This window comes from Pristiophorus japonicus, chromosome 15 (assembly GCF_044704955.1).
Source record: "Pristiophorus japonicus isolate sPriJap1 chromosome 15, sPriJap1.hap1, whole genome shotgun sequence".
Classification (NCBI taxonomy): domain Eukaryota; kingdom Metazoa; phylum Chordata; class Chondrichthyes; family Pristiophoridae; genus Pristiophorus; species Pristiophorus japonicus.
In genome coordinates, this window is record NC_091991.1 from 44336588 (window position 1) to 44356114 (window position 19527).

Below are 19527 nucleotides of genomic sequence, written 5' to 3' on the forward strand. Positions count from 1 at the left end.
GCCGGTTCGGAGACGTTGTACAATTTAGATGAGAGTGTCAGAGATTAGTAATCAATTTGAAAAGGGGTCCTTCAACCAAATGTTTGAGAACTGCTGTCTTAGAAGCCACCACCACCAATGCATTACAACATTAATTTTAGAAACTGTTGAAGCAATCTCTTGCTCTCTTCCTCAGTTTCTGGTTTTAAGAAAATGTGTTGCACATGAGTTACAGAGCAGCAAGTCAACTGAAATGGAAAAAAACTGTAGCTACAAGACCAGCAAGTTGAGCCCAAATAAGATCTAATTGACCCAAAGCAGAGCTGAAGTTTCAAACCAAGAGGCAAGACAAAACATAAATAAGTCAAAAGTATTCTAACATCTGAAATAAAATGAAGACCTTAAGTTATTTAAGCAGAAATATACCTCTACAGTCTTCAAGACATCTCTAAATACAGAGCGCTGTTTCTTCCGGTCTATTTTGGCTCGATATTTGTTACCATCTGTAGCCAGACCTTTCAGCTTTCCACATAGAAGTTCCATATCTTCGTACTCAAAGTCCTGTTGAAAGATGTGTAACCATTACAGAGTGCCCTACAATACCTGACAATTTGAGGAGTTGAAATTGTATATGAAATTCAAATGAAAAATATATATGTACTTCAGCAAGGTCTCAAATTCAATCATTCCTGTAATAAATTCTTGATACCTTCAGCCACTATGTCACAGCCTCATTGAACTAGAGGAAAGTGTGCATAAGACAGCATATTACTTTTAGTTCCAGGAACAACTTTGCATCCCATCTCTAACGAAGTTCATCATAATGAATGATTTATTTATGATCCAACAAAGATCAGTGCAGATGAGGGAGCCAGTATTGAATGCTTGAATCTTGCAAGTTTCTCTAACAAGCGGGCAAAATGGTTCACTCGGTTTGAGATATACATGCTATCTTCTGCAAGCAACACACACTTCTAAATTTGTGGCAGGCACAAGTTATGCAATTTAAACCTTCCAATATAGTTCAGCAGGTCAGTTGCAATTCTCAGTGGTTTGAGCATTTCCACCTCTTCCCAATTTTCTCTGTTCCCTCAAGGCACAGGCTCCTTACTGTACACAGTTCCATAGTGCGGCTCATCTTTTGGCACCTTATCCAAGTTGTCATTAATCCTTTGTGAACTTTGACAGTGAACGTCAGCATGAAATTTGATGGTACAGCTATCACAGCAAAGCCCAATCAGGTCCCCACCCATCTCACATACATGTATAAAGTTAGCGAATAAGAGCACTGGTTGGTTGATACTTTCCCCCTCACTAATCCAGAGCACTGAGGCCAACAATAGTGTTGCCACTTCCAAGATCAGCTAACCCAGCACAGACCAGGAGTCAAACCAAGGGCCGCCTTATTCAGCATGGCTCAGCTATTCACTTAATAAACCATATTTTACATCTATTAACAGATTTATTTTGTAAAATTATTCCAGTAAACTCTAAGCTTGCCACACTCATCCTAATTTTACAGTATTGGCATTACACATGAAGGACTAATTTTTTGTATCAATGAGATCCAACACATACTACTTTAGGATAAAATAAGTTATCTACAAATTCTCAAAAAAGTGCAAAGAAGATTTACACGGCTGATACCAGAACTGCAGACATAAAACTATCAGGAAAGACTAAACATGCTAGAGCTCTTTTCTTTCGAAAAAAAAGAGAAAAGGGGTTGGAGAGGGTAGACGTAGAGGTGTTTCCACTTGTTGGGGAGTCCAAAACTAGGGGTCATAAACACAAGGTAATCACTAATGAATCTAATAAGGAATCAAGAGAAACTTTAACTAGCATGATTAGAATGCACTTGCTACAACATGGAGTATTTGAGGCGAATAGCATAGATAAATTTAAGGGGAAGCTCGTACATGGCGACCCAACCCGACCTGGGAGGGAACACTACCACTGGCAGCAGAGGATAAAAGAGCGCCGCCCCAGGACACAGCACGCTGACCCAACCTGGGAGGGATGACATGCAAGCCGTGATCGTGACCAATGGATCAAGCAAGGCTGTGTCATCACACCAACGTTCTTCTTGATCTTCCTTGCTGCAATGCTCCATCTCACCCTCAGTAATCTACAGAATAAACGGGAAACTGTTCAACCTTCGTCACCTCCAGGCCAGATTCAAGGTCGTCCCAAATTTTATCATTGAATTACGGTACGCAGATGACGCTTGCGTCTGCTCACACTCGGAGGCCAAACTCCAAACCATCGTCAACACCTTCACAGAAGCATACGAGAGTGTGGGCCTTACACTAAACATCCGTAAGACAAAGGTCCTCCACCAACCTGTCCCCGCCACACAGTACTGCCCTCTGATTATCAAAATCCACAACGAGGCTTGGACAACGTAGACCATTTTCCATACCTCGGGGGCCTACTGTCAACGACGAAGTCCAACACCGCCTTCAGTGTGCCAGTGCAGCCTTCAGTCATCCGAGGTAGTGTGTTTGAAGACCAGGACCTCAAACCCGGCACCAAGCTCACGGTCTACAGAGCAGTGGTGATACCCGCCCTCCTATATGGCTCAGAGACAGGGACTACGTACAGCAGGCACCTCAAAGCACTGGAGAAGTACCACCAACACTGCCTCCACACGATCCTGCAAATCCATTGGCAGGATAGGTGCACCGTCACAGTGTTCTCGTTCAGGCCAACATCCCCAGCATCGAAGCATTGACCACACTCAGTCAGCTCCGATGGACAGGCCACATCGTCCGCATGCCCGATACAAGACTCCCAAAACAAGCGCTCTACTCGGAGCTCCAACACGGCAAGCAAGCCCCAGATGGACAGAGAAAACGCTTCAAGGACACCCTCACAGCCTCCTTTAAAAAGTGCAACATCCCCACCAACACCTGGAAATCCCTGGCCCAAGACCGCTCAAAATGGAGGTGAAGCATCCGGAAAGGCACCGAACACCTAGAGTGCCTTCACCAGGAGCAAGCGGAGGCCAAGTGCAAACAACGGAAGGAGTGCACGACAACTCAAGCACCCCACCTACCCGTCTCTTCGACCACCATCTGCCCCACCTGCGACAGAGACTTAGGTCCTGCATCGGACTCATCAGTCACCTGAGAACTCATTTTAATGTGGAAGCAGTCATCCTCGACTCCGAGGGAGTGCCGAAGAGAAGTAGTACATGAGGGAGAAAGGAATAGAAGAATATGCTGATAGGGTTAGATGAAGTAGTTAGACGAAGGGTCATCGACCTGAAACGTTAACTCTGTTTCCTTGCCACAGATGCTGCCTGACCTGCTGAGATTTCCAGCATTTTCTGTTTTTATTCCAGATTCCAGCATCCGAAGTATTTTGCTTTTGTATTAGTGTGGGAGGAGGCTTGTGTGGAGCATAAACACCAGCATCAACCAGTTGGATGCAATGGCCTGTTTCTGTGCTGTAAATCCTATGTAATTCTAATTTGCAGAAGACAAGAAGTGAAACTTACAATATTCCATGGAGTATGCAAGAAAGAGACTATATTTATACAGATGAAGTTAATTTTTAAAGCAAGGTCTGTGAAAAAGACGGTATATTTTGAGCTAGCTTTCAGCATCATTGAAAAACTCCATCTGCAATAAAATATAGGTTTTCAAACAAGTGTCCCAGAACTCCCCATTGTCAAATTTCTGTCCACATGTGACCAGATATGCTACAAGCTAAAAGTGCAACATCTTCATAATTTAGGTTTCTATTTTTGTGACATTCTGTTGCTATATACTAAAAAAAAGTATCTTCGATAACAATAGTTTTCCTTTGGGCAGCAGGCACGGCCTTCTGGAACACGGGACAGGTGGTGCTCAGGTAGAATTAATATTTGCAGTGGTTCCTCACAGGGAAACGTTTGAAACCTATTGCACTGCAGAAGGTTAGAGGGCCTCATGGTTTTGCTATTAAGCCGCAACGTAGTGCATAACTTAAGTGAATAACACAGTCAAGAAGGTCATAAAGATACTGATAGGCAAGTTGATCAATTCAATAAAGGACAAAGGGGACACTTTTCTAAACCCTTTAAGCCTAGAGAAATCTGGATGAAACGACTATATTTGGGGAAAATAAATACAGGTACAATTAACTCAATTTAGGCCAATTGGATGAAATTGTTGCACCATACAAATTGTGGCATAACTATTGGTCATTCAGGGACCTGGTTCGAATTGCTTTTAGTCCAATATCCAAACTGCAGACTTAAAACTATGGCTACTATTCTAACTATACCAAATGTGTTTGCCAAGTTAGCTATATTGCAGCAAATCAAAAAACAATTTTTAGTCACTTAAACAACAGTCATCACTTAAGTTCTACTTCAGTGAAACACAACATTCTCAATTATTACTATCTTTCCATTCTGCCCTTTTACCAAATTCAATGCTATATAGATTTCTGATGGTAGTAATGAGTACAAGATAAACAGCTTCAAAAATAATACTTACATCACAGATATCCCTGGCCAGCTCAAATAGAACAGCCATCGTCTCTCCAGCAGCAATTCTCATGTTCACGTCACCACAAGAAAGAAGACTTGGAAGTTTGGTCAAATGGCTAAAATGCAATTCAGTTGGAAGGCATTACTACCTGTGTAAAAATTAATTTGTTCTCTGATAACCGTATATATCCATTTAACGATACTGTATATACTTGTAATATTTTCAGTAATGAATGTTTATTTACAAAACATTTATATTTTAAGATGAGCTTTACATTTGTATTGGAAAAAAACCCTCCTCAAACATGAGGTTAAATGCAGTCTTGCAATAAGATTAACTTTTAATTATATTGCAATTGCTATTTAAAATAGAAATAAAGCTAATTCTGATCAGGGTACTGGCTTGCAAGATTTACTAAACCAACATCAACCAATAATGATCAGAGGTGTGTTAGCTGTACACATGGTGATTCAGTCCTACATCAGGAATGAGTAATTTTGTGGTAATCCAAAATATTAGCAGCACTCAAAACAATTTTACAAAAAAAGTATGGAAACAAAAAAAAGTTCATATTCTTGGCTGGCTGACTTTGAACAGTCAACTGGAAGGCAAGATTCCCAATAAACAGCATTATGTCATCTAGGACACAGAGAATAATCTTACGGAAAACATTTTGTCTGTTTGTTTATTAAACTACTTAATTAGAATGAACATACATTTCAAATATTTTCTTCATTAATGAGGGTGGACAAACTGTTAGCAGCAATGTCCATGCTACCAAAGTGCTGATGTCCAGAATTGTAGTTTGGGCACTGTGAAAACAGTCAGTCTGATCCCCCTTCTGATAGGATGCAGTGAAGACACTCTCAAGGTAGGTCATTGTTAAATGCAGATCCTGTTGGCAATCAATTTGCAACGGTTAAGTTTTTGGCATCATTCTTCAAAAGGATCTACTTCACATCCATCTGTTTAGTAAAGTACGTCTATGCTTACCTCGATATCATCAGCTGCAATATAGCAGCAAACAGCCAAACTGGTGGCACACTTGAAGGAAAGCAGAAATGAAAGTTAACAACAGAAGGCAATTACTTCAACAGACATTTAAAGAACTAAAAGTCTACTTACAGCTCTCCGTGTCTGCACACTGACTGATTCATCGGTAAGGATGGTCTTCAAAATGGGCCTCAAACTTTTGAAGACCTCTTCACTTTCAATGCTAGATCCCAGCTGAATGCAAAGAAGAGAAGCAACTTGGGCAGCAACACATTGTTCTTCACTTTTTCCTTTACAATTAAAATAGGCTAGTTATTGTTTCGCAACTACTCAGTAGTACAAGCAGCTCAACTTCCAGTTAACTTGTAGTTTAGGCAATAAATACACCAATTAATGCCATTGCTTCAATGCTTACAGAAATAAAAAGTTACGCAACCATCAATAACTAAACTGAAAAGATCTTAAAGATTTATGCCAAGTTCGAAACTCGGAAGAACTCAGTAATCACATCGTACCAGTTGTTCATATTTAAATAGTTTTCATCACAGTGTCAAGATTACCAATGATCTTCAAGAGGAGACAACCCTGATTTCTTTAAATATTACCTTGCTTTGTTTTTAAGCTGCAGGAAAGAGAAAATTAAGAATTCCTGCATCAGTTACCTTTCTTCAGACAGCGTTCAATACTGTCCGTTAAGGTCACTCTTCTTTCCAGGATAAAGTCAAAAAGGATTTTAGAAGAGAAGGCAGACTTTAGTCCCTCGAGAGCAGACAATCTGATCTTTGCACTGTGGAAGTAATTATATGTAGATTAATGAAACATGTTTGAGTTCTACAAGATCCATATGGATGGAAGTAGTAGCAATGCCTGTTGGTGCATTATTACACAGTACTAATGGGTACAACCTCTAGCACTAAGCTCAACTGTACCAAGCAGAAGTCATACACTTCCCGACAATAAAAAAGTTATCCCTGGCTTTCACAATTTTTGGTGGCCAGCTCAGTGAAGAGATGGAAGTATGGGAGGTGACCTGCCTGACCCAGGGAGAAAAATAATTGTCATACTCAACATACAGGTTACCATTACCAGCTGGCACAAACCTTCAAGAATCCCAAACTTCCAAGCTATTGCAGTAACTCGCCCAGATTCGAATGCCGTGCTGCCTAGCAAATGAAGTATTTCATAATGCCAAGTGTACGCTTTAAGGGGTTTAAGAACAAAAACTTGTCCGATACAGATATAGAAAACCATATGTTCAAACATCTGCATTTTCCATAAGAAAACAATTTCATGTTGAAACTCAGAACTAGTACACTTCACTAATTATGTCCCTTTTCTGTTTACAGTATTTTGCCATAGATTTTCATGAGTAGGAGCAATAACTAAACCACTGTATAACTGATCAGAGTATACAAATGATTAATTGAATGCTCAACAATTTCCTGGGGGGGGTGGGGGGGGGGGGGTTTACAGTAGCTCACTTCTGTTCAGCTCCTCCCCAGACAGTTCCAATTGACAGCTAACTCACTAAGAAATGAGAGCTTGAGTTTGAGTCCGACCGGTATACTGGTGGTCTGAACTGCTGAATCAATAATCCATTACACTTTCAAACCAATTATTAAACTATTGGTTATGAAACAATTATCTTACAACTATTTCTAAAGCAAGGACACTTAGTACCCAGTGATACATGTATTTAAGTTCACCTTTTATCAAGAGTGCTGTCAATAAATCCTCTCAGTTTATATTCATAATCCTCTTGGCTTGCTTCTTCGTCAACATCTTCAACAGCTGGAAGATAGATTGGTTTTCTGTTAGAGAGTATGCTGCCATTTTAGTCATTTGAAAAATGTATTTGTGTGCTAGTTTGCAGTCAAATATGTTGGTGCTGCTGCGTGAATGTGTGTGTAAAAGGCATGGGCTAAAATGCTCTCCTTTTACTGCTGATGTCTCCTGTAACTTTACTTCAAAGAAGTTATAGACAAAGATGATCTTCTAAGTGACCTGCTTAGGTAGACTCCACCTGGTTCTCAATAGGCTAAACTTGACACCAAAAGGAGTAATTTTCTGACTTTACTTTCCATTAAATGGTTAGAAAATTGTCCAGTCAAACTTTGAACATATGCTCCCAACAGTGGCTCCACTAGGAGCCCAAAGTCCAAATGCTATTGCTAACTGTGGAATCTCAAGACCTAAAATTTAGTACAGGCTTCATCATTCTATTTGTGGTTCAACTCCATGTTGATATAGGAAATTGCAGCCATCCAATGTGTGTGGAATTGAATGAGGAATAAAAAGTGTGCGAACTGGAGGGGTGGAAACCAGTGGTAATACGTGGGTTGGGAATCTTTGTTTGGAGTTTAAGTTGCTGGGGAGTTCAGCAGTAATTCAATTACACTTGCAGAGTTACCCAGAAAAAGTCAAGTTTTATGATGATCAAGTTGAAAACTTCAACAATAAGATATCCAATTTCTTGAAAAACAATTAAGTGGGGATCTTCGCGTGAAAGTGGTGCCTATTTGCATGGAGCTACTTCGAAAACTGAATTAGAGGTGCAACATTAACTGCTTATTTAGTATTGAATTGCAATACTAACCACCATCATATAGAACATAGGAATTGCTAGCCAAAAAACAGACACATCTTGCTTTGCCTTCTACCATCCTGGTAGTTGCATGATACAATGATAATAGGAGTTGTTGACTAATCGTGGAAATCAATCTCTATCAGTCTACAACAGACCCAGAGATGATGCAAGAAAACCCTAGTGGTGGAGAGCTTTGGGAACCACAGGTTCAAAGTCATCTGCTCCTCACAAGCATACTACACCTCCCAGATATTGGGGTCAAGTTTCGGCCTGAGTTGCTCCTGTGTCTTTGGAGCAACTGGTTTAGAATGGAGTATCTTAGAAATTGCAATTCTCGACATTTAGTTTGCTCCAGTTCTAGTCAGTTAGAACAGTTTCAGTTTGGAACAGATTTTTTTTTCCCCAAAAGGGGGCATGTCCGGCCACTTACGCCCGTTTTGAAAGTTTAGGCAGTGAAAACATACTCCAAACTAACTTAGAATGGAGTAAGTGTAGATTTTTGTACGCTCAGAAAAACCTTGCCTACACTTAGAAAATCAGGGGTAGGTTGCAAATCAGGCGTAGGGAATGGGGAGGGGGGGGTTTTAAAGGGAAGTTTACAAACATTAAACACTTCAGTTTTACAAATAAAGAGCCATCATCAATAATAAATGATAAATATATCAATAAATCAACCAATAAATCAATCAAAAAAAATTAATAAAAAATAAAAAATTATCAATAAATAAAACATTTTCTACTTACCGACTGCAGCACCGGGAGCCCTCCAACAGCGTGTCTCTGTCAGTGTCTCTATCTCTCTGTCTGTGTGTGTCTCTATCTGTCTGTCTGTGTCTCTCTCACTCTGTCTGTCAGTGCCTGTGTTTCTGACAGCGAGGGGAGGGGGAGGAGGGAGGGAAGAGAGGAGAGAGGAGAGAGGAGACTGAACGGGCCCTGCCCGGCCCAAGACTTCGGGCGGGGTCCGCCCCCAGCACCGGAGTTAAAGGTAGGTGGCCAGGTCAGGTCCGGGGGTGGGGGAAAAGAGTCGAGAGTCGAGTCCAGGGGGAGGGAGCAGGGGTCGGGGGGGCCGAGTGTCAAGTCCGGGGGGGAGGGGGTTTGAGAGAGCCCGCTGAAGGGAGGAAGCAGGAGCTGGGCGTGCGAGGTGCAGCCTGATCCACGCCGCAGCAGTGAGCCCATTCGGCCAGGGCTAGGGGCTGCGTGCTTCGGTACCCTCCCACACAGTTTTGGGCACCTGGAGCTACTGCACATGTGCACCCATTGTAGCGCGCCTGTGCAGAGGTCCCGGCACTGTTTTCAGCGCAGGGACCTGGCCACGCCCCCCACAGCTCGTGCTGCGCCACGCCCAGCTCCAGAGGACCTGCAGGGAGCCAGAGAATCTGTAAGTATTTTTTAGGCGCACTTGTGGGCGCGAAAAGCGGGCGTCCAGGTCGGGGCTGCGCCGTTCTAGGCGCGGCCTGAAATTTGGGCCCATTATGTCTCAAATTACTCATATACCTATAATCCCAAAATGTTATTTTCTGAAAGAAATCCATCTAATTTGCATTTGAATGAATCAATACAAGGTCTCCCTCGGAAGCCTGCTCCACGCAATACTTGCTCAATTAAATATTGTTTCTACACATTTAGTTCGGAATTTAATCCCCTTCAAGCACCGGCCACGTCCTCCATTCTGGAAAAGGTGAAATAGTTATGCATTGAATTCAGGAGTTCCCGTTCGTCCTTATGACGGATACTGAATTTTAAGTTCCAAAAGTATCTTTACAGCAGGAATTTTAGACCAGAAGGGCTACTTAGAATTCAATGATACTTTTCTTTGACCAGTTACTGTACCTTCATCGGCCAAGCTGGTTGAATCACTAAAGCTGCTGCAGTGGCTCATTGTTTCAATGGATGCATCCTCATCACTGAAAGGCTGCACTGCTCGGTGCTGTCTACCTGGCAGGGAAAAAAAACATTATTTGGCTAGTGTTCAAAGATTGATAATCCATTTTTCCAACAGATGCTACCGCATGAAAGCAAATCCACTAACTGTTAAAAAACATTTGTATATAGATTTAAGGAAGTCATTTAAAGAACTTCAATTTGGTTTAACTGTAGTGAGCAAACTTCATATTCTGCCACAAGTGTTGATTAAAAGGAAGCAAATGACAGAGCAAAGGAAATTCAATCTAATTGAGCAATATACGTGTATTCACAGGTTACTAGATTTACTATTTTTCTTGGTTATACACCATGTCCCCTCCCAACAGTCAACAAATTATACTAGAGGCCTGAAATTGCGGTTGAAGGCTTCATTCGTACGAATGCCTCCGACCCAAAAAAAAAAATCTACAAAAGTAGCTGGTGGTCTCGGAGGAACGCAAGATCCCAGTCGGAGGCCTTCATTTGCTGTGCAGCACAAGGGGGCCTGTCTGAGGTGCGCAAGTCCAAGCTGGACAACCAATCACGATGCAGTATTCTGATTGACAATAATGGGAACTTCGTTTGTCCGAGTTCCCATTATTATCAATGAGAAAAACCCCAATAACACCCAAAAACAGCAAAAATAAATAAATAAAACATCTCATTTAAAATTAATTGAAATTAAATGTAATTAAATATTTTAGAAAAAATATATTTTTTGAATTTTTTTTTTTTAAATTGGCTTTTACCAGTGTTAAAAATAAACTTACCTTAATGGACAGGGTTTTTACTATAAAAATGTGTATTTAATTTTTATATGTTTTAAAACTCTTAGCTGGTAAAAGTAGGCTCTGCGCCTGCTTTCACCAGGCGTAACAGTTTGAAGGACATTCACTGGGCAAATAGCCCAATCTCACCCGAGCGAATGTCCTTCTTCCTGGGATGCAAAGGATCGGTCAAGAGAAATCTTGACCGATTCAGAAAAAACGGTTTTCGGCAAATGCGCATCGAGCCCTGAAAACCGGCTTTTGCGATGCCTCGCCGGGTCCCTGCGCACTTCATACGGACCCTGTGAGGCTGGAATTTTAGGCACAATATTGTAGCAGCAGACCACATGCCATTATGAAACCTCAATTCTTGCAAATGAATATTTCTTGACCAAACATAAAAAACCTCTGTCCTGTTTCATCAGTACCTGGCTACCAAGGTTTTTTATTTAAACAGTGCAACTGAAAGCTATCAAGATTTGTTTAATGATCAAGATAAACTGATGGAAAAGAATCTCTCCCCTGAAGGATCCCCTCAAAGTTGGCCTGATCAGCAAGATTGGGAAATTCAAAGTTCAAATGTTATTCCTGTTTCTAAAACTAAAACTGAACTCAATCAAATTAGTACTTGAACTCTGCAATGGAATTCTTGCCTTTGTTAAAAGGCTAAATTCAAGCATCATAATCTAACCGGACACTTCACTGTAATACTGAGGGAGTGCTGCATTGTTGGAGGAGCTGTCTTTTTAAACATCTCCGTGCTCAAGTGGACATTAAAATTCTTGTGTCAATACTTGAAGAGCAGGGAAATTCTCTCCATGTGCTGACCAACATGTGTCCTTCTACCAAGAGATTAACTGATGATGTATCTTGATCACTGCTTGTGGGATCTTGCTGTCCACAAATTTGGCTGCTGCATTTGGCTGCATCACAGTGACTCTACTTGAAATTAATTAACTGACTTTAGTCCTTAGGACTCAATGGGGGCTATATAAATGAGAGTTCTTTGTTCCTCTTCGAGGACAGTACAGCATTTCATTTCTCAGATGAAGGGGATTTAAAAGTCATTTAGGTTCTTTGGGAAGTTGATTCTTTAAAAGCTTATAATGTCATGATTGATTAGGGAAGAAAAAAAAATTAAGTTGATTTTCAAAAGCCAAGCATCATTGCATATGCTACAATATATATGAATTCAGTGCCCAATTAAATATTACTAAGCTATTTTAAATTACTAGATTTTAAACCAGGCTTCAAATATGCTCTCTTCCTTCATCTTACAAGCTACAGGTTTTAAAACCCAATTTTGGTGTTGCTGAACAATTATTTCCACCCAGTCAGCAACCCCCGCCAAAATATTTCCTTCTCACTCTTACCTTGACAGTGCCCCAAACATTGGGCCTTGGCCCTTTGATCGAGGTTTCTAATTTGGCAAACTTGCATAACAATAAATCACACTACATGAACGTGGTACATAGATTTTTCTGAGTGAAAAATCAAGGGCGTGCATACTGTAATAGGAATGAGATGCTTCTTCATCAGAAATACAACTAGAAGCCCAACCGCTGTTAGACCTTATGCAGTTGAATTGCTGTTGCTCCAAAACCCCAGCCAATTTTAGTTCTATGCTATGAGAATATAAGTAGTAGGAGCAGGAGTAAGCCATACGGCCCTTGAATAAGATTGCAGCTGATCTTTGACCATTTTCCCATATCCCTTGATTCCCGTAGAGCCGAAAAATCTATCTATCTCAGCCTGAAATATAATCAATGACTCAGCATCCACAGCCCTGTGGGGAAGAGAATTCCAAAGATTTACAATCCGCTGAGTGAAGACATTTCTTCTCGTCACAGTCTTAAATGACCAGCCCCTTATCCAGACACTATGCCTCCCTCGTGGGGGGCATGGACTCTCCAGCCATGGGAAACAACCTCTCAGCATCTAACCTGTCAATCCCCCTTAGAATCTTCTATGTTTCAATGAGATCACCTCTCATTCTTCTAAACTCCAAGGAGTATAGACCTAATCTACTCACTCTCCTCATAGGATAACCCTCTCACCTCATAGGCCATCCCTCGAACAAGGATGACTTGCTTCCACGAGTTCACATATTAAAACAAATTTGCGCACAGGCATCTTCCACCCCTTCAATTGGAGTTCAGGACTGGAACATCGGGTACCGGTGGGGGTGGAAGATGCCCGTGTGTGAATTTTTTTTAACGTGTGGTGACCGTCACCAGCCACCACACGGGCTTGACAGAGCTAGGTGTTGGTCCAGTGACAAGGATTAACCAAGACGACTGGAGACCTGCTCTGCTGCACGGACCGAGCGCACACATATCACAGTGTGGGCTGGCCCGTGCTGCCCCTGGGCCCTCGGCTCTTCTGGGTCCCGTACCCTCATCTGTCGCACCTCCGCCACGATCTCTCGCCACTCCTCTGCCATAAACATTCACCGCATCTTGCCACAAACACTCGCTGCTCATCCACCCCGACCTTCTCACTCCTCTGTACCTGGGTCCTCCCGATGTTCCTGCACACGCTCCAAAACAGCGACCCGGGTTTTGATGACGTCACCCAGTCGCCCATCTCAAAATCGTCGCACACTTGGAGCCACTCCAGCTCTTTTATAGCCTGACCTGCGGAGCTGTTCTCTCGCAGGTCGGGGGAGCCACATTGTACTTATCTAGCTTCCCCTTAAATACACCCATACTATTCACCTCAACACTCCACGTGGTAGCAAGTTACTCTTTGGGTATCTAGTGAACCTACGTTGCACGACCTCCAAGGCAAGTATATCCATCCTCAGATAAGGTGACAAAAACTGTGCACAGTACTCCAGATGTCAGCTGACCAAAGCTCTATACAATTGTAGTAAGACCTCTTTACTCTTGTACTCCAAACCCCCTTGAATAAAGGCCAACATGTAATTTGCCTTCCCAATTGCTTGCTGTACCTGCATGCTAACTTTGTGTTTCCTGTATGAGGATACTTAAATCTCTCTGAACATCAATATTTAATAGTTAATAGTTAAAATTTTAAATATATTGTTTTTCTATTCTTCCTACCAAAGTGAATAACCTCACCTTTCCCCACATTATTCTCCATCTGCCACCTTATTGCCCACTCACTTAACCTGTCTATATCCCTTTGCTGGCTCTTTAAGTCCTCCTCCCATCTTATTTTCCCACCTAGCTTTGTATCGTCAGCAAACTTGGATACATTGCACTCAATCCCTTCATGCAAGTCATTGACATAGATTGTAAATAGCTGATACAGATGAGCAAATAAAAATGGAAATGATCTAGAGTGGGGTAACCTTTAACTCGTCAAACTAAGCAATGGAAGGAATGCAAATTTGGCGTTGATTAGCCATAGTAGAATCACAATCCTAAATACAGACACAGCATAATGTCTTTGGCCAAATTTTAAGTTACAGGATGCATTACTTTTGTAGATAGTGACTTTCTCTTTACTTGAATCTCTCGAATTACATGCCATCACTGGCTGAGGGGAGCCCCACATTTCATAGAATGCCATCTTGGCACTTGACAAATCACAACAGCATCCCTGAGAGATCCCTAGGATTTGTCTCACCTCACACCCCATGGCCAAGTGCTAACTTCCAATCACAGCATCAAGATCCAGAACTTAGTGAAAACCAAATATTCATTTCCATCACACCCACTCAAGGGCATAGTGCACAGATTCCCACACACTGCACAACCTGCATTTATTGCAAAATGCCTACCATTATGTTCTTTCAATACATTAAGATTTGTTTTTATAAAAAAAGAGGCCAAGTCCTATAGAATGTAATGCGAGAAAGTAGCGAAAGTAAAATACTTGTATCATCTTTCACAGATTTCGGGGAGAACCAACTAACACTGCAGAAGAAAGTCTGTAGTTACACTGTAAAGCTTAATACAGTGAGCTGCACACAACAAAGATATGCAGTCCTGGCATGCATTATTGTACAATATGTTCTTTTGCATCAATAAATGTAAAGTTAAACAGGCCACAGTAAAATTAACAGTTTAAATAAACAACTAACAGATGCTTATTTACATTTCCAAATCTTTCACATGTAGTTATTTTCCATATTATTACACATTCTTCAGGATCAAGTTGGTGTTTGTGCCAATCCAAAAAATGCTGCTGAAATCCACACAAGAAATGGATATAAAAAACACAATTCCCTTACCATTAAATCAACAAAAATAAGCTGCCAGATGTTCAATCGTTGCTGGAGTAACTATCCTTAGCACAGCAAGTGTTTTCTGTGGTATTTTGAGATAAAATATTAAATGAGGCTGTGTAACACCATCACCCATCCACACGTTTTCTTGCATAACATGCAGAGATCTGATCGACCATTACAGCCCAATATGCTGGTTGGTGATTAGTGGAATCGGAACAGAAAATAAGGGACTATTAATGGCAAGTTTCTAAAATTAAATGATCAGACACCCATACAGTAACACACCAGTCCATTTTTATATTGGCCAAAAGGGCAAGAACAGAATTTTAGTAGCAAATGTTTTAGTTCAGATACCAGGAGTCGCCATCGGACCTGGATCTCAGCGTTTACACTGCTATCACAGCAGACACAAAGACCCACAAAAGAAAGGATTACAAAGGCCTCTTTGGTATTTGTTGCACATTATTTGAGCCACTTTCCACTGTTAGCTCTCAGGATAAATGGCAGTTGTCACTGCAATCCATCTCCTTTATGGGGAACAATCGCGTAAGCCTACATTAGTGCAGTACAAATAAAAAAATAATCTGGAGCTGATCAGGAAGTTCTCGACCTTGCAAACCATTTATTTTATGTCAACCTGGTCAACTGGAAAGATTCTGTTGAATTGTTCGTCACCAAATATTAGCTTTTAATCATAACTGTAAAGAAATTTCTCCTCTTATCAAATTTTAGCCCAACTAAATATGCTCCACAAAGTCAAATGGAGAAGATAAGATGCACCTCTACCACATATTGCAGTACTAACGTGACTAAAGTGGCAAGATACATTTCCTCTCATTCACAAAAATGTGCCATATGGAGAGGCAAAATGCAGGTTCTTGACATTAGCGGTCTCTGAATGCAAAGTAGCTCAAGTCAGAAAGGTAGTGAATTTCTTGAGTGCACTCTAGGAGAGTTTTCTGGAGCAAAATCAGCAAGAGGGCAGGCCATACTAGATTTAGTAATGAGCCAAACTTAGTTAATAATCAAACAGTATGGAAACATTGATCTAACAGTGATCATAATATGATCAAATTCAATGTTGGGTTGGAAAATGAGAAACAGTTAGCAAGATTTCAAATTTTGGTATGGTAACTTTAATGGGATAAGACAGAGACTGACGACAGCAAAACTGTTATTGGTAAAACAGTCGGAGGTGTTCAGAAAATAATTTAGCTTAATTAAGGACCAATATATACCAAATAAAACATCCATGGTCGACATAAGAGGCGAGAGGTAACATAAAACTAAAGGAAAGAGCATACAAAAGTGCAAAGAATAAAGGATAATGTACCATTAGCCTTTCTAACTAGAGGGCTCGAACAGAAAGGGTAGGAAGTTTTGCTACAGCTATACAAAGTCCTGATTAGATCACATCTGGAGTACTGTGTACAGTTCTGGGCACCCACACTTTAGAAAGAATATACAGGTACTAGCCTTGTAAATCTGCCTTACCAGAATGTTACCAGGGCTTCAAGAGTTAAATTATGAGGAGTGCTAATATAAACTGGGATTGTATTCCCTGGAATAATACATAATTAAGAAGTGGTTTGATTAAGGTTTATAGGATCTTGAAAGAAATTGATTGGATAAAGAGAAACTTTTTTCGCTGGTGTGTGGATTCTAAGGCAAGCAGTAGATTAATCATTTTAAATCGGAGATCGATAGATTTTTTTACTAGGTAAGGGTATTAAGGAATATGAAGCCAAGGCGGGTGGATGGAGTTAGGATAAGGTCAGCTATGATCTCACCGAATGGCAGAACAGGCTTGAGGGGAGTTGAATGGCCTACTCCTGTTTCTATGTGATAAGTAAGAGACTAGGCATTGTGCCAAGCAAGTTATGCCAAATTGTGGAGTCACACACTTCCCAGCAATTGCCAAGAGAGCCATGCTCAGGTCGTCATCCACAGATGATAAGGATCATTAAAACATTTTTTACTGTTAATGTTAAAAGCCAGTTCTTTATCTTTCCACCCATCCCTCTCCAGTGTTTTGTGCTTTTAATGTTCTATTTTTAAGCATCAAGAACCAAGAAAATAATTAGACTCCAAATAATCCAGGACTATTTGGATCTGGGCTGACAGTGGCAGTAGGTTTAGTCCAACACCAACTGGACAAAATACTGTACCACAATTGCTCTTCCCAAGAAGTCGTCACAGCCAATACAAATATAACACAAATGGCCTGGCCAGACTAATTTTGCATGTGTTGTTGGATCAGAATCTGGTTTTCATGGTCAATAATTGTGTCCAATGGTGCCTAACGGGTATGGAAGGCATCAAGAATCTTGTTCCAAGGTCACATAGGTGCACACAAGGCATCAGATAAATTCAGAGAATCAGTAAAAAAAAAAGTTTTGATCCATTGCTAATTCCTGCTCAGATTAAAAAGAGCAAATCAAATCCAAGACTGGCTACAAGGAGTATTAGATGCTGTAATCCTGCAGCCTGTCCCAAAATAATTAGTCATAGGAAAAAAGAACCCGACTACAGGTGCTGTGCTCAAGAGAAATTGGTAGCTCAATTAGCCCTATTTGTAGCATTTCCTTCATCAAAGTCAGCATTATCTTCATTCCCCTATTTCATATGGAGCGAGCCTTTGATTTAGCAGTAGTACTTTCACCTCAAACTCAGGTGAGGGGTTCGAATACTCTGCCGTTTAAGTCTACTTTATTGACCTGCATTCTGATGCATAATTTCCGCATTTAATTTGGTTTGCTGATTGCGTATCCATCACAGGAGAGCTTCACCCATTTTGTAATTCCCTACATTTACTAAATGTTGGCTAAGAACACCAGTAAAACTTCCCCTAGTGTCATGAAGCCTTCTACATCCTAGTTGTTAGCTGTGGTTCAGTAGGTGCATCCTCGCCTCGGAGTCAAAAGGTTGTGGGTTCAAGTCCCACTCCGGAGACTTGTGCACAAAATCTAGGTTACCACACAGTGCTGCATTGTCAGATGTGCTGTTAAACCAAATCTGCACTCAGGTGGCTGTAAAAGATACCATGGCACTATTTTAAACAGCAGGGGGGTTCCCCTGCCTCCTGGCCAATATTTATCCTTCAACCTTCATCACCAAAAATGAGATTATTTAATCATTATCTCAGTGCGGTTTGTGGGACCTTGCTGTGCGCAAATTGGCTGGCGCATTTCCTACATGACAACAGCGACTGCACTTCGAAAATACTTAATTGGCTGTAAACGCGTTTGGGATGTCCTTGGATCGTGAGTGGCGCTATATAAATGCAAGTCTTTCTTTTTACATCCATCTGCGGTTTAATCTCACCCAAAAGATATCTCCAGCAATGGCACTCCAACTGTACTGCATGCCAGTCGAGATGACCTGCTAAAGGCCTGGAATGCACCTTGAACCCACAACTTTCTGACTCAGAAGCAAGTATACCACCGCCCAGCCAAAGAAGACACTTCCATCGTTTAAAATCTTTTAATCTAATCAGCTCCTGCAGTCTGGGGCACGTCAGCCAGATCTGTGGCATTCCCACGGTGCAGAATGATGGTTACAAATGCGATTTTAAACCACCTGTTACAGAATAAGTGAGCGAAAAGTGTGTGACGCCAGTGTGGGTAAACCAGCGTCGTTACCAGAAGGAGCCTGGGTTCTTGGAAACGTCTATCCCGCCTAACCGGTTTTGCAGTCTTGCCGGCACCGGCTGGGCTCGAGCTACAAAAGGCGGATTATTTCCCTCTCCAGTCATTTCAGATCAGCGGCACGGTCCCAGTAGTAAACAAGTGTTCACCGCCGGGACCGGGCACAGCCACACGTGGCTTCTCATACGATCAATGTTCGGCGGCCGCACGATTGTCCCCGGCCCGCCAGCTGGACAGGCGGGTCCGTACCTGCGCGGCGTGCTGGGAGTTGTAGTTCCACTGCGCTTTCCCTCCCGGCCGTCACTACTGAACCATTTAAATGACGCAAACTACAACTCCCAGAGAGCACTGTGGCGCCGCGCTTGCGCAGTGTCCCGACAAGCCGATAAGTCCGTCTGCTTACCTCCACCGCCTCCCTTGTTGTTCCGCTTCTTGGATTTCGGCATTTTCCCGTCTCTTTCTCTCCGGGATTGACACGCCGCAGATTATTAATATCACGTTATGACTACCACCGATCAGCCGACTGAAGAACACTTTTTACTGTAACGTCTTTCAGGAACCAGATGTAAATCACCAAACGGCAATAAAAAGTAATAAATAATCCCGGTAAATGGCGACGAACCAAAACGACTCATTTTACCTCTGCATTAACCAGAGTCAGCGTAAGACTGCCCACGTCGCCCTTTATATGGCCGCAGTGACACACGGCGACGTAAAGGCTGCACGTAAAATCGAGCGCGTGGGGTGGTGTCCGCGCTCAGCCAATCGGCGCCGACCTGTGAATCACTGCGAAGCTGCGGGCCCCTGTGACACGCTGGCGGAAAAATTCCCTTCTTGGGAGACCTGTCATTGTATTGACCTTTGCACAGAGTGGCAACAGGCGTCTTTACACAAAATGGGATAAGATCTCTCGCAGAATATGCAGCAAGAAATATATCCAATTAAAACCCTGCATATTGTGATTGGGTGTCTT

The 19527-nt window shown here is 41.8% G+C and overlaps 1 protein-coding gene across 5 annotated transcripts in view; it reads right to left on the reverse strand.

Moving 5' to 3' along the window:
* ifrd1 (interferon-related developmental regulator 1) overlaps positions 1-19242 on the reverse strand; it is a 32036-nt gene extending 12794 nt beyond the window's left edge. For 2 of the 5 annotated variants that reach the window (XM_070900384.1, XM_070900382.1), the window contains exons 1-9: positions 18958-19241; positions 9871-9975; positions 7160-7244; positions 6116-6240; positions 5586-5743; positions 5454-5504; positions 5177-5355; positions 4467-4575; positions 406-540 (exon numbers count right to left, since the gene is read on the reverse strand). In XM_070900384.1, the coding sequence (XP_070756485.1) occupies positions 406-540; positions 4467-4575; positions 5177-5355; positions 5454-5504; positions 5586-5743; positions 6116-6240; positions 7160-7244; positions 9871-9975; positions 18958-19000 (990 nt within the window). In that variant the 5' untranslated portion in view covers positions 19001-19241. Of the gene's footprint in view, positions 1-405; positions 541-4466; positions 4576-5176; positions 5356-5453; positions 5505-5585; positions 5744-6115; positions 6241-7159; positions 7245-9870; positions 9976-18957 lie in introns of all 5 variants that reach the window. The other 3 variants (XM_070900385.1, XM_070900383.1, XM_070900381.1) reach the window with 3 other exon arrangements.
* Between the last annotated feature and the right edge of the window lie 285 nt (positions 19243-19527).